Here is a 20,345-nt window from a genome sequence, read left to right on the forward strand (position 1 = left end):
TGTGTGTGTGTGTGTGTGTGTGTGTGTGTGTGTGTGTGTGTGTGTGTGTGTGTGTTAGGTGTTCATGTTTTTTTCCGTCTTATCTGCCCAGCAGCTTGCACCAGGCCGGCTGAAGATCAGACTGCTGAAAGAAGAGCCTCTGAAAGGTGAGCCCTCCACACCAAATGCTTGGGCCCCTCCCATCGCTCCCATGCACAACACATCTGTACGCACATGGGCCCCTGCAGCCCTAGCCTAGTTCTTCTTCTTTATCCATTCCAAGCTCCTTTATGTGTGTTAAGCTTGAGCAACTCTTGCATTCTCATTATTTCGTTGTTAGATTACAATGCTCGGATGTTACTCGGTCATTAAAGTCTAGTGGTTACGGTGTCCCAGCCGAAAAAGGTTCTGGGTTTGAACCCTGATGTCTGCACTGCGGTGGTCTGCAGTACTACCCCTAGGTGCCCTTGGGCAAGAATCCTTACCCCCCCATACCTGCTCCTTGATGACATGTATCTGAACTCGCTGTGCATTCTCATTCTGAGCGGTGGTCACATTGGCGGAGAAGGTTAGGGGTACTGTCCCCCTGGTAGGGCAGACTGGGGCCAGCTACTGCGCCTGCTCATGTTTAGTCAGAGCATCCCCTTGCCAACCGCCCAGGCCCACACTGTTTAACCCTAGCCTTGGAGCCAGACAAATCCGCAAGCTCATGTTTTATTTCAAATGTGCCTCACAACCCCCCCCCCCTCCCCCCCCCTCCCCCCCCCCCCCCCCCCCCCCCCCCCCCCCCCCCCCACCCCCCCCCCGTTCAGAAAGATTTCCAGCAGACCCGGCCCGGGTCACAGCCTTATGGGAGCGCCGTTGAAGAATTTGATGATGGCTGCCACTGATGTGTCACACGTTTCGTTGATCTGATTTGCTGTGGCTCTATCCTATTGCGTCCAGAAGCATCTCGTCTGCGCCGCTGTTGATAGCGCCCCTCGGTAATCGAAAAATGAACGGAGAAGTTCCAGACTGAGCCCTGTTTGGGAATCGGTCCCGGGGAGGCCTGGCTAGTCTCAGCCTACCACGGTGTTGAATGACAGTACTCCACAGTGTCCCCTAACGGGGGATGGACACGAGGAGGGTCCTTGCGCCAACACTCGACGCTGTATTGAGCCGCTGAAGCCACAGAGAACAGGGTTACCGTATATACTGTGTTCATATTTGGATTTGTGTGTGCTTGTTGCAGCCCCTGTTCCCCCCGCCTCCCAGCCCACCCCGAGCCTCGCCAGCGGAAGGAAGCAGAGACTCAGAGGAAAGATCTGTGGACAGTGTGAAGTCATGGCCGCCGGACTGGTACATACGCACGCACATGCTCGCACACACACACACACACACACACACACACACACACACACACACACACACACACACACACACACACACACACTCACTCATGCACATAGTGCATGAAAACACAAACCATGTGACCCCCTCTTAACGTGCCGGGGCTGGATAAGGTGAACATAAAGAGGACTCCAGCAACCCGTGTAGCCTGTGCCTTTCTGCCGTCTTCCGTCTGCGTCCCTCGCTCCCTCGCTCCCTCCCTTCGCTTCCTCTCTCCCTTGCTCCCTCCCTCCCTCTTTCTCTCGCTCTAGCGGACGATCACGATGCTCTCTCTCGTCCGCTACTTTGTTGGCCGCTGTTCTTTTTTCTTATTTCTTCTCTTGTCCACTTCCTTCTGTCCCTCTCCATCGCTGTATAGCCCCATCCCTCATTTCCTCCTCTCTGTCTCTCTCTCTCACTCTTTCTCTCCCTCTATCCCTCCCTCCCTCACTTTCTGTATTGAACGTAAATCAACTTTATTGGCAGGTAAAATAAACGCTATCATTGCGAAAGCAGTAAAATATAAACAGGGAAATGTAAAATAAAAGAATTCGAAGAAGAAAAAATTGTGATATAAAGTGCTCTAAAAAGGTAAACATGACATCAGTGATGTACAAAGGCAGTAGAAAATAAACTACTTTACAGAGGTATAAGAAGCTAAAATATAAAATCCTATAAAAACAAATTACAACGTTAAATATACAATTATAAAAATACAGTTGGTTCTAGTGTGCAGATTTGTGCACGTTTGGAAGCATGACTGCTCTACAGGGTAAACAGACAAGGAAATGGAAGGTTTAAATGGGTTTTGGATTGAGTTAGCTTGGGTTGTATGCCCTCTTCTCTACACAACAGGGGACCGTTGTGTAGTGCGCTGCTTTTATCTGACAGTCTTGTGTATTCCCCAACAGAAATAGCAGTTAATTCCTATCCGTAGTGTTCTTAAGTGTGTGTGTGTGTGTGTGTGTGTGTGTGTGTGTGTGTGTGTGTGTGTGTGTGTGTGTGTGTGTGTGTGTGTGTGTGTGTGTGTGTGTGTGTGTGTGTGTGTGTGTGTGTGTGTGTGTTTGTGTTTGCAATCATAACAGTTTAGCTTGATCTGTCTATCAATACTCAAGACCTCGGTGGACATCATTGTTTACATAAACACACATTACCTGACTACATCTCTCTCTCTATCTCTCTCGCTCTCGCTCTCTCTCTGTCTCAATCTGTCTCTCTCTTTTTCACTCTCTGTCACTCAACCTTTGTATATCCACTAAGTCCCTCAGGTTCAGAAGAGAGAAAATAAACTTTGTGTGTGTGTATGTGTTTCTATGCTTTCCAGTAGTCCAATTTTCTAATCTGAAGTTATTACTGAATTCCTACCTTGTAGCCAACAGCATGATGTGTTTGTGTGTGTGTGTGTGTGTGTGTGTGTGTGTGTGTGTGTGTGTGTGTGTGTGTGTGTGTGTGTGTGTGTGTGTGTGTGTGTGTGTGTGTGTGTGTGTGTGTGTGTGTGTGTGTGTGTGTGTGTGTGTTTCTGTGTGTGTGTCTATGATGTGTGTATGTGTTTGTATGTGTGTCAAATTAGGGCCAGTAATAGAACATTCTTACCCAGTAGCCAGCAGTTTCTTTACATAACAGATGCTACCAATTATTGTTCATATCTAGTTGTGTTGATGTGTGTGTGTGTGAGTGTCTGTATGTGTTTGTGTGTGTGGACTAGAACAGTGTTCAAAGTCAGTTTGGCAAGAGAATGAAGGTGTGTATGTATGGAAGCAGGAGCGGTAAGGGCTAAACTGCTGAAGGAGACAGACCCTACGTGTCTTGGGTCAAGATTCGCCAGGGGCCAAGTTATGCTAGCCCGGCGCCATGATGTGTAATGTGGTCATTTGGTAGATGGTGCGTTTTATGATGATAGCGCTTCATTGTCCAATAGAGGGGTTGAGGCCCCTAGTGCCCAATACTGCTGGTCTTAATAGGCATGTTTAAGGTTTACTGGGAAGGGCACCCACACACACACACACACACACACACACACACACACACACAGACACAAGCAAGCACGCACGCATGCACGTACGCACGCACACACACACACACAAACACACACACACACACACACACACACACACACACACACACACACACACACACACACCACACACACACACACACACACACACACACACACACACACACACACACACACACACAAAATCACACGCAAACATATACAATTTGGATGGCCCTTGTGCCCCATAATGATGGCAATGATGACAAGTGTTATGGCTGTCTGTGTTGTCGTCTCTAGAAGCACACGGAAGCACGTTGCACATAAGCACTCACTCGCTCATGTACACGCACGCACACATGCATGCACGCACACACGCAGGCAGGCACGCACGAAGACTATTTCCTATTTTTTTTTTACTTGCTGCACATTAACACTCAGACTCACACATACACATGCACATACACATATACACAGATACCTGACCAGTAATCACAGGCACACCACTTCGTCTTTAACATATTGATATTGACACACAGACACACACTTACAAACCCACCCAAATATACTAGCAGCCTATATTCTGAGGCATAGCAACAGGCTGTGGCTTCCTCCAGCTGAGGGAAGAGAGAGATGTTCTGCTTTGCTAGCCTGCTATGGATGCCTAATCTCTGGGGAGCCTCTCGTAATTCATCCCCATGTTGTCAGTGGGAAAATGAGGCCCCTGCTTTATGGAACTGTTATAGTCAATCACATCACATCTGGAGGGCCTGGTGAGAAAGACCGTAATGAACAGAAGAAATGAGCGATAAAACACGTTGAGGAGAAGGAAATCATCTTCAGAGAACTTTAGTCTGCGAGGCGTCCATGAACGCTAATTAGAGCATGGAGCAGGTTTGTCACGCTTTGGCAAAATGACACAAACAAAATCATAAATGGACATTAAAACGATGAGTAAGAATGAGTGTCACGGCTGTTATAAAGAAACTAACCGTGAAAAAAACTTCTGACCTTCACAGCAAGTTCTAACACGTCTGTAATTTTCATTCGGAAAGGCCTGCCAATTTTGAATAACTAATGTGTTATCCTCGTGAGTCATGCAGTTGCCAAGTGGTTTAAGATGATGCTCGAGGGGAAATCCTTGCCGCGTCGGAGCACCAATAAATTATTTTAGCCAGTTGAGGCGGAGACGGTGTAGGTCAGTTTTTAATATTGTTTGCGATTTTTATCACATCGCTGTCACATTGAAATACATAACGGTTCAATTTTAGTTATAGACAAGCCTGCCTTTACCCTTTTAGACACTTTTAACTGTGTTAAACTGTTTATTACCATCCACATTCCACAGCAACTGTGTTGTGGTTTCACATAATTTCTGGAGCTTTGGCAAAGGTGGACCAGAGAGTCTAGTGATCATGGTGCTTGACCCCAGTCTACCTGTAGGTGTCCTTGCCCCTATCACAGTGAAGGGACCCTACCTTAATGCAATGCTCCTACCTTAATGCCATGGCCCTCCCTTAATGCCATATCCCTATCTTAATGCCATGCTCCTACATTAATGCCATGACCCTACCTTAATGCCATGACCCTACATTAATGCCATGACCCTACCTTAATGCCATGACCCTACCTCAATGACATTACCCTACCTTAATGCCATGCTCCTACATTAATGCCATTACCCTACCTTAAAGCCATGACCCTCCCTTAATGCAATTACTTTACCTTAATGCCATGATCCTACCTTAATGTCATGCACCTACCTTAGTGACAAGACCCTACCAGTTCCTCAATGACATGCATACATGCGGTGTAAGTTGCTTTGGATAAAATGGCAATGATTTAATTAGTAAGTAGCCTCCAATAGGCCCAGCTTCTTCTGATCAATAATATATAAGTCTACAACTAGATGCTACTTTTCAGCAGCAGCCTTAATGCCTATCTATGCTCTCTCTCTCTCTCTCTCTCTCTCTCTCTCTCTCTCTCTCTCTCTCTCTCTCTCTCTCTCGCTCACTCTTACTCCACCACTCTTCTCTGGCCCGCCTGGCGGCTCGGTCCATTACACTAGCCAGGCAAGTTTTTTTTCTTTGCTAATAAGACCTGACTCTAACAGACACACACCGTAATGACCTCCCTTAAGATCTATTCAGCTCTATATGCATGCATGCACGCACACAAGAACACACACACACATACACACACACATAAGAACACACACAGGCAAGAACACAGACAGAAAAGAAAACACACACACAGATACACACACACTACTGCCATGGTCCTGCCATAGAGGTCATTTCAATATTCATTCCTCCTGACACAGTTTGTTTGAAAAGGTTGCGGTTAGGGGGAAGTTGGACATACCCAGCTTAGGGTTTAACTTATCTCTGCTTGTCAGCGGAGATAACGCTGTGCACGTGCAAAACACATCATACAGGTGAGGATCGGGTTACTTCTTTCTTTCACTCATATGATACGACATGCACACACACACACATGCACACACGCACTCCCACGCATCACACACATATACACACACGCACCCGAAACCTCACACACAGGCACACATCTTATACACACACACACACACATCCTCCTACGGGGATCTCTGACGTCATTGGGTTTGTGTTTTGTCTCACAGGCGTGTCCCGAATGTGGAGAGGACTACTGCGTGGGCTGCTTTACCAAGTTCCACCAGAAGGGGGCACTGAAGCTCCACAGGATGGTCCCCATTCAGGTGGGCAGGGCCACGCTCGAACACTTGCCCTCTTTTCCCCTCTCTCCGTCCTGCTCCATCACTCCTCTGGTCTTAGTCTCGGAGTCGGTTCCGCGCTTGTTTCTCATGCACACTCGGATCACACTCTGCTCCCCCTGCCCCGAGGCTCTGCCCCTGTCCGTTTGCATTGGCCGTCGATTCAACTTGTTTGTTGAATATCAATAGTTCTTCTTTCTCTCTTTTATGTCTCGCCGTCTCTTCCGCTCCGTAGCTCTCGCTCTCTGTCTCTTGATCTCGCTCTCCCTGTTTCCTCTATCTCTTTAGTCCTACACCCATCAATCACATATAAGTTGGCCGTACACAATCTTAAAGTGTGTGTGTGTGTGTGTGTGTGTGTGTGTGTGTGTGTGTGTGTGTGTGTGTGTGTGTGTGTGTGTGTGTGTGTGTGTGTGTGTGTGTGTGTGTGTGTGTGTGTGTGTGTGTGTGTGTGCGTGTGTTTGTGCGTGTGTGTGTGTGTAGTTCTCCCATTAAAAATTATATATTATGCTTAATCGCACTCATAATCAAGCAGACTCACACATTCACTCACAAACGCACAGACACAAACGCCACACACAATGGCCAAAAGTATCAAGCAATGATCAATTGGACTATACAACGTTTCCATGGGCCTATTTTTTCTTAATTAAAACCTCTATTCATTTAACAATCCAAATCTATCATATTCGATGCGAGAAATCCTGCGTCGGTTGATGAGTTATGCTATTACTATTCATTATGTGAAGTTATAGAAATGTATACGGACAGATATATTCAATTACAACGCTCTATTTCAAATGAGTGTTGTTCCTAGCTCATGCATAACTAATTTGAGGAGTGTTCAACATTGATATTTCAACATTATTCATTTCCATCAGCCAATAAAACATCTAAATCGCCCTACTCACACACACTGGTAGGAATTACACTTAATTGGGATCACAGCACTCGCATCCCATTGGCTTTACTCATTCAATTTACGACAAGTTTGTTTCAAAAGTCAATATTTGTATTCTCATGATCGTGTTGTTGTCGTACGCCGTGTTTCTAACGAGTATCTGTTTACTAATAGACCTAGGGTGTAGGCATGCATTGCTGAGCCTTTCTTCCATCTGTCTATCTCTTTATCAGTATTGCATCTAGTCCTCCAATCAGGATCCAGGTTTTCCTCATGTACGCTGCCTGATAGGGAGCACAGCATCATGAACCTGCTGCAATGCAGTATCTGGCTGGTCGTCCAATATCTGTGTGTGTCTGTGTGTGGGTGTGTGTGGGGATATGTGTGTCTGTGTGTACGTGTGCATGTTTGTGTGTGTGTGTGTGTGTGTGTGTGTGTGTGTGTGTGTGTGTGTGTGTGTGCGTGCGACTGTGTGTGTGTGTAACGGAGGAGGTGCGCTCCGTTGCCAATGCCATTTCGTTAATTGTGATTAGTTACATAACATAAGATTATTCACGACACATTATGATTAGTAGTATTGTCATTATTAGTATTTCACAGTAGGACTCAAGCTAATATCATTCATATCTCTTTATTAGTTTTTCTGTGTGTGTGTGTGTGTGTGTGTGTGTGTGTGTGTGTGTTGCAGTGCGGAGTAAGTATGCGATCGCTTTTCTTGTGAAAGAGAGCCGATGTAACTAACTAGCAGCGGAACAGAGCTGATGCGTTTTTATGCAGCTGTGGGTCTCACTAACTGCCGCTGAGGGCGTAGCAATACCACTGACCGACAGGCAAAGGGACACACACAAGTACAGGAGCTGCCATGGGACTGGCACAGTGGCAGTAACCTCCACATGTTCTCCTTCTCTCCATCTCCTTTTTCTCTCTCCTCTTACCTCTCACTGTCTCTCTGTGTTTTCCTCTCATTCATCTCGTCGTCTGTGAGCATATGTATTCCTCTGTGTATTCATACAGAGTGATGGTACAGTACACGCACACACACACACAGACACACACACGCACACACGCACACACGCACACACACACACACACACACGCACACACACACACACACACACACACACACACACACACACACACAACAATAGTTGGGTTTGGCAGGACACATAGATTGGGGATTATGCGTGCGCAGCCGACGCAGGCTCCTCTCTCTCCGATGCTAATCCTGTTCCATTTGCCTTCGAAAGAACAAGGCGCTGAGAGAGTGCGAGGGAGAGAAAAAAGAGACACAAAAAGAATATTAATTTCATCAGTGCCTACTCAGCTGCTGTTTCCAGGCTCACACAGGCACACACAAGAACGAACGCACACACAGAGACACACACGCACACACACACACACACACACAGACACAGACACACACACACACACGTCACACGCACACACAGCTATCGCGCTGTTGGCTACAAGGTAAGAATTCCACAGTACTTACTTTAGATTTGAAAATTGGACTACGGGAAAGCACACACACACACACACACACACACACACACACACACACACACACACACACACACACACACACACACACACACACACACACACACACACACACACACACACACACACACACACACACAAAAGTACACACACACAGTTGATGTTCTCTCTTCTGAACCGGTGTGGACTTAGTGGATGTGAAAAGGTTGTGAGAGCGAGAGAGAGAAAGAGAGGGAGAGAGAGAGAAAGAGAGAGACTGAGATAGAGAGACAGACAGACAGAGACAGACAAGACAGGCGGACAGCATTGCATCTGGGATAGATCTGCTCTCTGAGAGAACCTGAACATCAGCACTGCCGGGCAATCGATCAATCTATCAATCAATCATTTATGAGGCAAATATTGAAAGCATGCAAGGACACCAGTAGATGTTGCGCAAGGTTAATTTACTTGTGCTACTGCCACTGCATGCATAAACGCAGTAAAGGTTTCAGTGGGAGAAAGAACTAAGCACGTTTGCTGATGCTGCTGATAGAGCTGCTTTGAAAATTTGGGGGAAACACGTGCGCTTGCACCTGTTTGATTGCATTAAGACTGATACAATTTTGCAGGCAATGGTGGGATCCTGTGGCTATAGGATTAGCATGGCGAACGTAACTTTGGGCGACACCAGGATAAACTCATTTCTTATTCGCGTAACAAACGCGCTTATCCTATTTAATGTAAATTGCGACCCAAAAAAGCCCCTGTCCTGGTGGGGCAGTCGCTGATACAGAGAAGCTCCCAGACTGGAATCTAAAGGAGTGATTGGGAAGGCCATTCAACACGTCCTCATGTGTACCAGGTTCAAGTTTTTATTTGTTTTCACCCCCCCATCCTTCCGTTCAGAAGATGTTAGAAGCTGCGGTACGCGAGGAATAAAATTGGCCCAAAATAAACCAACAACAAATTCACATTCCACATTCACATCTGTTTAGCACCAAACCCCGCCTGGTTGGTGTGTGTAACACTCCTTACACTCCCTTGCCTTCGAAGGGGAGAATTATTCAGATGTATGGCCCCGGTTTAAAACTGGGGCCATTTCTCCTCGGCAAAAACACAAATAAGCACGGCAATGTCGCAATAACTGAACTCAACAAAAACAACAACCAAAAGTTGAGCCATTCCATCACAACACACCCGAGCAGCTGTCATGTGTCCGGTTTGATCGAAGCCATCTTTCTCCGGTGACCCCCTCCTCCCCTCTGTTGCTGTCTCCCCCCCCCCCCCCCCCATGCTCTGTGGTGAGGAGAGGAGAATAGGACGGCTTCAAGGACGCCACGGCGAGCTGTGGAAACGGGTTAACCCCGGCCAGCGCACTGGTCACCGTTGATTAATAGAATAGAGTAATGAATTCAGCCCGGCACGGCAGAGAAAATCTATCAGCACCCGGCTGTGTGTTGTGTGTGTGTGTGTGTGTGTGTGTGTGTGTGTGTGTGTGTGTGTGTGTGTGTGTGTGTGTGTGTGTGTGTGTGTGTGTGTGTGTGTGTGTGTGTGTGTGTGTGTGTGTGTGTGTGTTTGTGTGTTGGTGTGTGTGTGTGTGTGTGTGTGTGTGTGTGATGTGGGTCTGGGTCTGGGGGTGTGTGTGTGTGTGTGTGTGTGTGTGTGTGTGTGTGTGTGTGTGTGTGTGTGTGTGTGTGTATGGTGTGTGTGTGTGTGTCTGTCTGTGTCTGTATGTGTGTGTGTGTCTGTGTTGTTGGTGTTTTGCCTACAATTTGGTAGATATTGGAGAGGACAGCTATATGTAATTTACTTTTTTTCTTTTTTCGTAAGTGGAGGGAAAGCGGTCTGCCATGTTGTGGGGCAAGAGGGAGTCGGAGAAATTGATCCCTGGCGCGCTGTAAATAATTAGAGTGCAACGTGTACACGGATAAACCGAAAGGAGGAATTTTGCTACACACATACACACAGTCACAAGGACGCAAACAAGCACACATATTATCCAAACATTCCTTGTATGCATGCATACATACAAGTACACATGCATTACACACATTCCTCACAGTATTACACACACACACACACACACACACACACACACACACACACACACACACACACACACACACACACACACACACACACACACACACACACACACACACACACACACACACACACACACACTAATATTTTGTGTCACAGCGTGGTATTTTTTAACAGTAGGCAGGAGAGGTGCAGGCATTGACCAGACCAAGAGTTTATCTTTGTGACGCTCTGTGATGCAGTAGCAAGACCTTAGCACTTAAAATAATTAGTGTCTAACCTTTTAAATGGGACCTATCTAAAGTCTTTATAGCAGGTCTTGACTCCTCGTCTTCTCTCATTAATGGACTTTATGTTTGATTTGCTTAGGTTGAGGATACATATGCTAATCAGCCAGAAATATATAATTTTTTTTATCAGTTGTGTGTTATTTTTTCTTTGTATTATATTTTGTATGTTCGATTAATCGATTTAGTTATTTCACTCATACAATCCTCATCGCAGTTCCTCAATCAAGGAGATACCTTTGTTGTCAAACCGATGTTAGATTATAGTAAAACAGACCTTTTAAATGGTAATTAACAAAAGGAAGCGAGACAAACATGTTGACAAACTCAATTCACAACACATTTAGGCCCAATCCCATTTCTACCCCTTCCCCTTACCCCTCCCCCTTGTTTTGAAGGGGTAAGGGGTAGAAATGGGATTCGGCTTTAGGCCCAATCCCATTTCTACCCCTTACCCCTTTTTTTGGGCCTTAGTATTTATTTGGGAAGGGGTAGAGGGGGGTCGTGGTTTGAGTGCAAATCGAATCGTCCTGCAGTTGCTTCCAAATCGAACATCCACATAATTAAACTCTGTCTCCTCTCCCACCACCGTTTTCCGGTCCTGACAGGCGGAGCTGCAGACCCACGTCAGCACTCTGGCCGTTGTCAGCAGCTTCCGCAGACAAGTTAACCCCGGCGCGCGGCCCCGGGCCCCGGCCCCCACCAAAGCGCCCCCTTACTCCACAGCGGATCAATACCTCATTCCCAGACCCCATCTCCACGCTGACTCCCACGGCGGGCCCCACCACCATCACCAACCCCAACCCCAACCGTCCCCCCCGGGCCCCCGGCGACCCGGGGGGGACACGGATCCACCGGCCGCTGCGAGCGGAAGGAGCAGGAAGGCTAAGGGAGAGGGGCGGAGTCCCGAGCCGACCAGGGGGTGGGACAGACCTGCCGACCCCGCCCTTTATCACACCGAGCACGTTGAGGTGAGTTCGGAAACACCACACACGCACACATACACACGCACACAAACACACACACACACACACACACACAAACACACACACACACACACACACACACACACACACACACACACACACACACACACACACACACACACACACACACACACACTCACACAGAGCTTTGACCGGCACGCAGGCAGGCATGCACGCGCATACACACACACATTCACCCATGCAGGCACACGGTTATGCTCGCTTTTCACATTTTCTACAAGAAAAACATAAGGACTTTGGTGTTTTGTATGGACTATCTTGACCGTGCATGGGTGGAAATGAGTCATTCCAGGCTGGTGTCAAGGCTCTGGGCTCTTTCATTTCGCGCAGATGCAGACGTCTCCGGTAGACCCTGCAGTCGGGCATAACAGGAGTCCACACAATGGTTTGTTGGTCGGCATTTGTTTATCCAGCGGCTGACGCAGGACATGCTTGGCGTCGGAGGCTGAATGGTCGCGCGTCAGGGCTAGCCGAGTTAGCACTCAGGTGTCTCCAGGACTGAAGGACGCTTATTTGCATGCAACAGCGACCAAGAAGGAAAGAGACCGGGCAGAAATGATAAAGGCCTGTTAAGTATTTTTTATTTTGGGCTGGGACGACGTGTTTCCGTTCCATTTCAGTTTCTAATCCATTTTTATTATTTTACTATTATTTTATTATTATTTGTGAATTGTATTAACCTGACAGCGCTTAGTTCCATGTGTGAGAACACGGTGTATTATCCCGCTGGAGTCATGCAGACGGTTTACCTGGATGACAACCCCCTGGGGACAATTGTGTTCCTCAGTGTGGATTCCCCATGTCAAATAACCGTACTCGTTGTTTTCGGATGGTGTGCGCTCGGAGCGTCAACAGCAGAGCCTACTCACAATACATCCAAGACTACATATTTACCCATTTGCCGCCATTAATTATTGAAGCACTTACGGACGGTCTTGAGTTGTTGTTTCGTGCTTCATCTAAATAGCATTATTTGTTTTTGACGTATCAATCCATATTTTTGTTTTAATGAAGACCCTGAACAATCTCTCGATTGATTTGTTCATCAGTGGCTTGCGGTGCGCTGAGTCTGGTTTGGTTGCTAGCCCTGACAGCTGGATGAAATTTACCCAAAATGACAGGGCTGGTCCAGAATCTGACCTTGTTTGTTCGTGTGACGTTGGTGGTTCTGTTTTAGAATAGTGTTGAAACAATGTTTGTTTTTTCGGACTCACTGGGGCCTTTGTTGTTTCTACCTTCAGATATCCATATATTTGGTCACTCCTCTCTGCTGTTGGGTATAAAAATCGCTTCGCGTGTGGTAAGACAAAGCGGGTCAAATTTAAACACGCCTAAAAGCACTTCAAAGCACATTTTAAAACTCTTCAGAGACACTTTAGGCTCTCGGCATAACTCATTATTTATGACACTTTATAGGTTAAATAGTTAATCAAATCATACAAAAAATGAAATCGAATTGATTCAGATAAAAAATGGTCGTTATAGTTGCGGCCCCTTAGTTTAGATAGCTTGTGTGTATGTATCGCTGACATACCCACGTATTTGCGGCTTTGCTGAGGGAATGCTAAATTGAATTTTCAAACTCTCCCAAAGCTCGATAACTCAGTGGCTTGACAGGTGTGCTGGTAATAAACAGAGTGGCTGGTGATGTCTCGTGAGTGAGTGCGTCTCCCCGTCATTTGAGTTTTTTCATTGATGGTCCCAGGCTAGTATTTTGTACCAGAAATAAAAAGTACAGAAGGAAGCCCTGATCGCTGTTGAAAGTGTTTTGGTTTACTAACTGCTGGATATGGCTGGTGAGGGCGATGGGACAGCTGTCTTGGTTGGTCGGGTGGTTACTGAACGGCATCAAATGAATTTTGACAGCTTTCTGGTGCACACAAAGAAAGGCACATCATTTATTTTCAGCAGCCAATTTTTCGGCAAACCCCAGTAGCCAACAGTAAGAGCCACTCCATGACCGAGACGTGTGTGTGTTTCTCTTTTGAGATTTTGCACTATATTTGTGTTTCAATTTTGTTGTCACCAGCGGTAGCTTGTTCTTATCCAATGTCATCTTCCTTGAAAAAGAACAAAACACACACACTACCCTTTTAAAATTTCACAATGCTTTTCCAACTATTTTGTGACCTTGCACAAATTTAAGACGTCGTTCTGGGAATGTGGTGCTGCTCCGAGAACTGGCAGGCTTTCTTCTACTGTCCAATATTCGTAATATATTTGTTCCACGGGCTTTGAAGGTAAACAATGCAGGGGATGGAGGGGACCAAGGGGCGACAGACACCGAAGAGGAGGACGAGGAGGAGGATGACAGCAGCGGTGATGGCTATGACGATGGAGATAACGAAAGAGAGATGGAGGAAGGACAGGAGGGAGTGGAGGGCATATCCCTTCTGGACGGAGTGTATGACGAAGAGGACTCGGCTCTGGGCTTCCAGAAGGCTCTGAGGGAGTGGAGGGGCCAGGGGACAGGAGAGATGAGGAGGAGCGGGAGCAGCGGAGGAGGAGAGGAACGTGACGAGAGAGGCTGGAGACCCACCGAGGACCCTCCAGGTGTCTCTATCATGCACACACACACACACGCACGCACGCACGCACGCACGCACGCACGCACACACGCACGCACGCACGCACGCACGCACGCACGCACGCACGCACGCACGCACGCACGCACACACACCACACACACACACACACACACACACACACACACACACACACACACACACACACACACACACACACACACACACACACAGATAGGTTTACGGGCACACTTTAAGCAAGGGCTACGTTTATCCACACAGAGACACAGACACACACTGATGATGTAGCCTTTTAGGTGAAATTAGTTATCCAGTAACGAGTTACAGGAGTTTTGTTCCCTTGGTGTTACCCTTAGTCAGTCACTCTCTCTCAGTCTCTCACTCTAAATGCACACACTAAATGCTTAAAGCCACAGCAGGGGTGTAATCGATGGTTGTTGCGTATTGCGATAAGGAGAGCCATCTTGGGGTTGGGGAAACTAAACGATCTGTTGTGTGTGTGTATGGGTGTGTAGCCAGACACCCCATCTAAAGCTCATCTGGCAATGTTTATTCCTTTGAATGTGTGTGCTTCTGTTTGCGTTTCTGTGTGTGTGTGTGTGGTGTTTGTGTGTGTGTGTGTGTGTGTGTGTGTGTGTGTGTGTGTGTGTGTGTGTGTGTGTGTGTGTGTGTGTGTGTGTGTGTGTGTGTGTGTGTGCACACAGGTGGACAAATATGTGTGCATGGATACACTATGTTTTGTATCTTTAGTCTGTGTGGGGCTGTGTATTATTAGTCCCAACCCTCTAGGTGGTTGCGTGTGTGCATACGTGTGTGTGTGTGTGTGTGTATTGTGTGTACTACGGAGGTGTTTGTGCTTTTTATTCGGGCCTCCTATTTTCTCTGCTTTACTGCTTGGACAGACTCCGCTCCTCTCGCCCCTCGCCCTGCGCTGCAATTTGCTGCTAGCCCCTCAAGTCCTAATTATTTCTGTCAGACCAATGGCACCCAGGCCCAATTTAAAGCTGCCACTGTGGACTGCCTGAGTGTCTGGGGTACAATCATAACATGCAATTTTTTTTCTCAGACACGCTCTTTCTCTCTCTTACCTCTCGCTCTCTCTCTCTCTCTCTCTTACCTCTCTCTCTCTCGCTCTCTCTCTCTCTCTCTCTCTCTCTCTCTCTCTCTCTCTCTCTCTCTCTCTCTCTCTCTCTCTCTCTCTCTCTCTAAATGTCTTTCTTCTTTTTATTTCTCTTTCTTCCTTTCTCTCTACTTACACAGTGCACACTTTGGCTCCTCTTTTTATTTTTTTGTCTCCTCATACACATGGAGCAGGCAGGGGAGATGATGAGGAAGAGTCTGTGTGTGTGTGTGTTTGTGTGTGTGTGTGTGTGTGTGTGTGCGTGTGTGTGTGCCTGTGTGTCACTCACTTCGTTCTTTCAGGTGGGGACAAGCTGAGTAGTTTTGAAGATGTTCTTTTTGTGCGGCTGGTGTCTGCCACGAGCGCTCTTCCTTTATTGTTCGATCTCTCTTACTCCGTCTCTCTCTCTCTCTCTCTCTCGCTCTAGCTCCCACTTTCACTCTCACTTCCACTCCCTCTTGCTCTCTCTCTCTCTCTCCCTCCCACTCCATCTTGCTCTCTCTCTCCCACACCCTCTTGCGAGAGAGAGAGAGAGAGAGAGAGAGAGGAGAGAGAGAGAGAGAGAGAGAGAGAGAGAGAGAGAGAGAGAGAGAGAGAGAGAGAGGAGAGAGAGCAAGAGGGAGTGGGAGAGAATGATCTCTCCCTCTCTCCCATTCCCTCTTGCTCTCTCTCTCTCTCTCTCTCTCTCTCTCGCTCTCTCTCTCTCCATCTTCCCTCTTGCTCTCTCTCTCTCCTCTCTCTCTCTCCCTCCCACTCCCTCTCCTCTCTCTCTCTCTCTTTCTCTCCCTCTCTCTCCCTCTTTCTCCCTCTCTCTCTGATGCTTTCATCTCTTGGTCTGTGACTCCTTCTGCCCTCCTGTCACCAACTTGATCTTTCTTTCTTATCTCTCACTTTCAAACACCCTCCCTTCACACTTTGTTAAACTCTCTCCCTCTTTTTTTTATCTTTTCCTCCTGCCCAGTGGCTATGGCAGCCATAGGAACCCAGGCTGGCCTTCCACCAAACAGGGGACCAGAAGCAGGGGGTGGAGGAGGTGGAGAAGGTAGAGGAGGAGGTGGTGGGGGAGAAGGTGGGGAGCGAGTGCCTGTCAATGTGGTATTCCAGGACGACAGCCTCTGTTATCTTGACAGACTGCTCCTCAAGAATCACCGCAGGTACACACACACACACACACACACACACACACACACACACACACACACACACACACACACACACACACACACACACACACACACACACACACACACACACACTGAAACGTACACATTCATACTGCATGCAGAAATACACGCAAAGATACATTCACACGTACATATAAACATACACATTTAATTCTTTATTTGAATCCACCAATCACATTACTAAAACACACCCACACACACACACACACACACACACACACACACACACACACACACACACACACACACACACACACACACACACACACACACACACACACACACACACACACACACACCTGTTCTTTGTGATGGCTGAGCTACCTCTCAGTGTGTGTGCACAGTAGCGCTGTGGTGGGGGGCATGTTAAAAATGTGGATACCAACATGTTGATTCCTTGGTTCCGTGTTTTCTTATGCTTGTGGTAGGTGGGCTACATTGGTAAACATGGGCCCAGAGGCAAAGAAAGTCTAACACTGAAGTAATATCACAGACAGTTGAGATAGATGTGTGTTTTAGCCTGAGGACTGACGGACCAAAAGAGAGACAGACTAGTTGTCAGGCATACAGAATGAGAGAGAGAGAGAGAGAGAGAGAGAGAGAGAGAGAGAGAGAGAGAGAGAGAGCCTAATGAGGAGGCAGACTGGAAGAGAATATTCAGACAGAAGTTAATTATGCATAGTTTCATTTGGAGGCGGCAAACAGAAAGGTTTGAGTTGAATGAGAAATCGAAGGGATAGGTAAAAGCAGACGCATAGGTATGCTCAAAAACAGAAACAAATATTAAAAACAAACCCCAACAACCGACAGCAGAAGCAGTTTGGGGGGAGAACATCGAAGAGAAGAGGGCAGCAGAGAGCAAGAAGAAAATATATCTATAAAAAGTAGCCTTGTTCTCACCAAAGTCTAGCTCCAGATGAAAACACAGCCTCCATGACACACACACACACACACACGCAAACGCAGACACACACATATACTTAAACCCTCACTCAGAGACCCACACAAAAACAACAATCTCACATACAGACACACACGCATGCACGCAAATAAACCATTCCTGGAGCATTCTCACTTATTTTGGGAGACGGATAGCAGACACATCACACTTTTCTGTGCACAGTACATCTCCATCGTAGGCTCTTTCATGACTCCAGGAGCCTGAGAGTTAAAACGCTAACCTCCGGTCCTGCACACACACACACACACCCAAACACGCACACACAAACGTGTACACACGCACACACACACACTCACACAGACACACACACACACACACACACACACACACACACACTACCCATCTATCTTTATATCTATCAATAAACACTCACTCAGAGAGAGAGAGAGAGAGAGAGAGAGAGAGAGAGAGATGCATGCACACACACACACACACACACACACACACACACACACACACACACACACACACACACACACACACACACACACACACACACACACACACACACACACACACACACACACACACACACACACACACATTGTCTGTTGTTTATTGCCCCTCTCTGCCTGCCTCAGTGTAGCTGTAGCCCATAGGAGCGGCCGCTGTCCAAAGCGTTTTGTCTGCACTCATTGTGTGCTGCAGGGCCTTTGCTTCAGCAGGTGCCTTACACCATCCCCGCTCTGCTTAAATGGCTGCTTTCAGAGGAGCCCGGTGGTCAATTGGAGCGCAGGCCAGAGGAATGGAGAGCAGAGAGCAGTCACAGAGTGCCTGGCTGTCGCCCTGCTGGATTGCAGGGGAGTTTCTTGGCTCCACCCCTGGAAAAGAGTGCAGCGGAGCAATCTAGAATGAGGCAATAAGGCAGCACCGGCAGCGGGGCTTAATGGCAAAATGGAGAGGGACTGGCAAGCATGGTGGGGAGAGAGGGAGAGAGGCAGAGAGAGGGAGAGAGAGGTACAGAGAGAGAAAGAGGGAGAGATGGAAAACGATTCCAGTTGTTCTGGTAGGATCACAGGGTGAGAGGGAAGGATGTGAAAAAGCATTTATTCGTGTGTGTGCGCGTGCGTGTTTTGTTTCAGAACACCAATCAAACTGCATCGACTGAATTCAGACCCCGGCCTCGATTCAACATCGCTGGCTCACACTCAGGACGGGCCGGCGGACCGCACCCTGACTGGTGAATCTCACACACACACACACACACACACACACACACACACACACACACACACACACACACACACACACACACACACACACACACACACACACACACACACACACACACACACACACACACACACCTATACACACACACTGCGATATACACACACACACACTCTCTCACACATCTACACACGCATACAGAATCTCAGCAGGTAACCGCCATGACCTGATAAGCCTTGACAAACACATGCACACACTGTATCTCCATGATCCCCTGTTCGATGCTGTAAGGAATGCTGACACATCACCTTCTGATGCGTGTGTGAGTTCTACACACTCACGTCTTAACTCCCCGCTGAGACTTTGACAGACGATCCCAGGAGAAAGTAATAGGTAATGGATAAGGACAGGGTAGCACACACACACACACACACACACACACACACACACACACACTCACTCACTCACTCACTCACTCACTCACTCACTCACTCACTCACTGATAAACACAAAAAAATACTGACTCACTGATTAACACACACACACACACACACACACACACACACACACACACACACACACACACACACACACACACACACACACACACACACACACACACACACACACACACACACACACACACACACACACACGCACACACACATCCACACACACACATCCACACAAACACAAAGACAGCGGGTCAGCTATATTGGTGCCTGCCCATCCATCCATGGCTGTGTGACGGGTAATCACTGACTGTGATTGTGTGGGTAGGGGGTCTGTTAGAGACAGCTCACGCCTGACAGGGCGAGCCCTGCCTGGAGCTGGGCTAGGGATTGGTGGTGGTGGTGCTGGAGGTATGTGTGTGTGTTTGGGGGACGAGGGGGGTTGTGATGGGTACAACCAGAGAGAGTGTGTTGGCCTGTGGCCTGGAGTTGTGGGGGCCTACAGCTCATCAGTCAGGGGAGTGTGCAGTGTGTGACCGGCCCCCAGCCGTGCGGGCTGTCAAGTGGGACGGAAGGACTGGGGGTTATTTCTTCCCTCCCACACACAGCCACTCGCACGCAAGCACACATACATACACGCACACCTGCGCACCCACACACACGCACACCTACACACACACACACACACACACACACACACACACACACACACACACACACACACACACACACACACACACACACACACACACACACACACACACACACACACACACACACACACACACACACACACACACACAGCAACACACACACACACAGGGATGCCCCCTCCCTCCCAAGGCTGATGTGAATATCCTCCCATCGCATTTCATATTTCACTGCCTTACTGCTCCTGCATCATGGAGCCCTTGTTGGAGCCCGACGCACTGACACGTCTTCAGGGGCCGCCGGTCCCGTCCAGCACGTCCCCTGGTGCCGAACCAGGCTTCATTCATTTAACTTTTAGTTTCTCCGCAACGGTGGGATCAAAGGTCATCATTTCTCGGCAGCCCCAGTCGCTTAAAACGGACACGCAGAGATGTATGTAGGTTGTACAG

The 20,345-nt window shown here is 47.8% G+C and overlaps 1 protein-coding gene across 1 annotated transcript in view; it reads left to right on the forward strand.

Annotated features, from left to right (window-relative positions):
* zbbx (zinc finger, B-box domain containing) overlaps positions 1-19,585 on the forward strand; it is a 31,525-nt gene extending 11,940 nt beyond the window's left edge. Inside the window, exons 5-12 of the mRNA XM_056610816.1 lie at positions 95-146; positions 1,211-1,317; positions 5,982-6,077; positions 11,414-11,470; positions 14,053-14,326; positions 16,548-16,632; positions 18,706-18,928; positions 19,574-19,585. Of these exons, the coding sequence (XP_056466791.1) occupies positions 95-146; positions 1,211-1,317; positions 5,982-6,077; positions 11,414-11,470; positions 14,053-14,326; positions 16,548-16,632; positions 18,706-18,928; positions 19,574-19,585 (906 nt within the window). The remainder of the gene's footprint in view (positions 1-94; positions 147-1,210; positions 1,318-5,981; positions 6,078-11,413; positions 11,471-14,052; positions 14,327-16,547; positions 16,633-18,705; positions 18,929-19,573) is intronic.
* The last annotated feature ends 760 nt before the right edge of the window (positions 19,586-20,345 follow it).

Source organism: Gadus chalcogrammus, chromosome 16, assembly GCF_026213295.1.
Source record: "Gadus chalcogrammus isolate NIFS_2021 chromosome 16, NIFS_Gcha_1.0, whole genome shotgun sequence".
NCBI lineage: Eukaryota > Metazoa > Chordata > Actinopteri > Gadiformes > Gadidae > Gadus > Gadus chalcogrammus.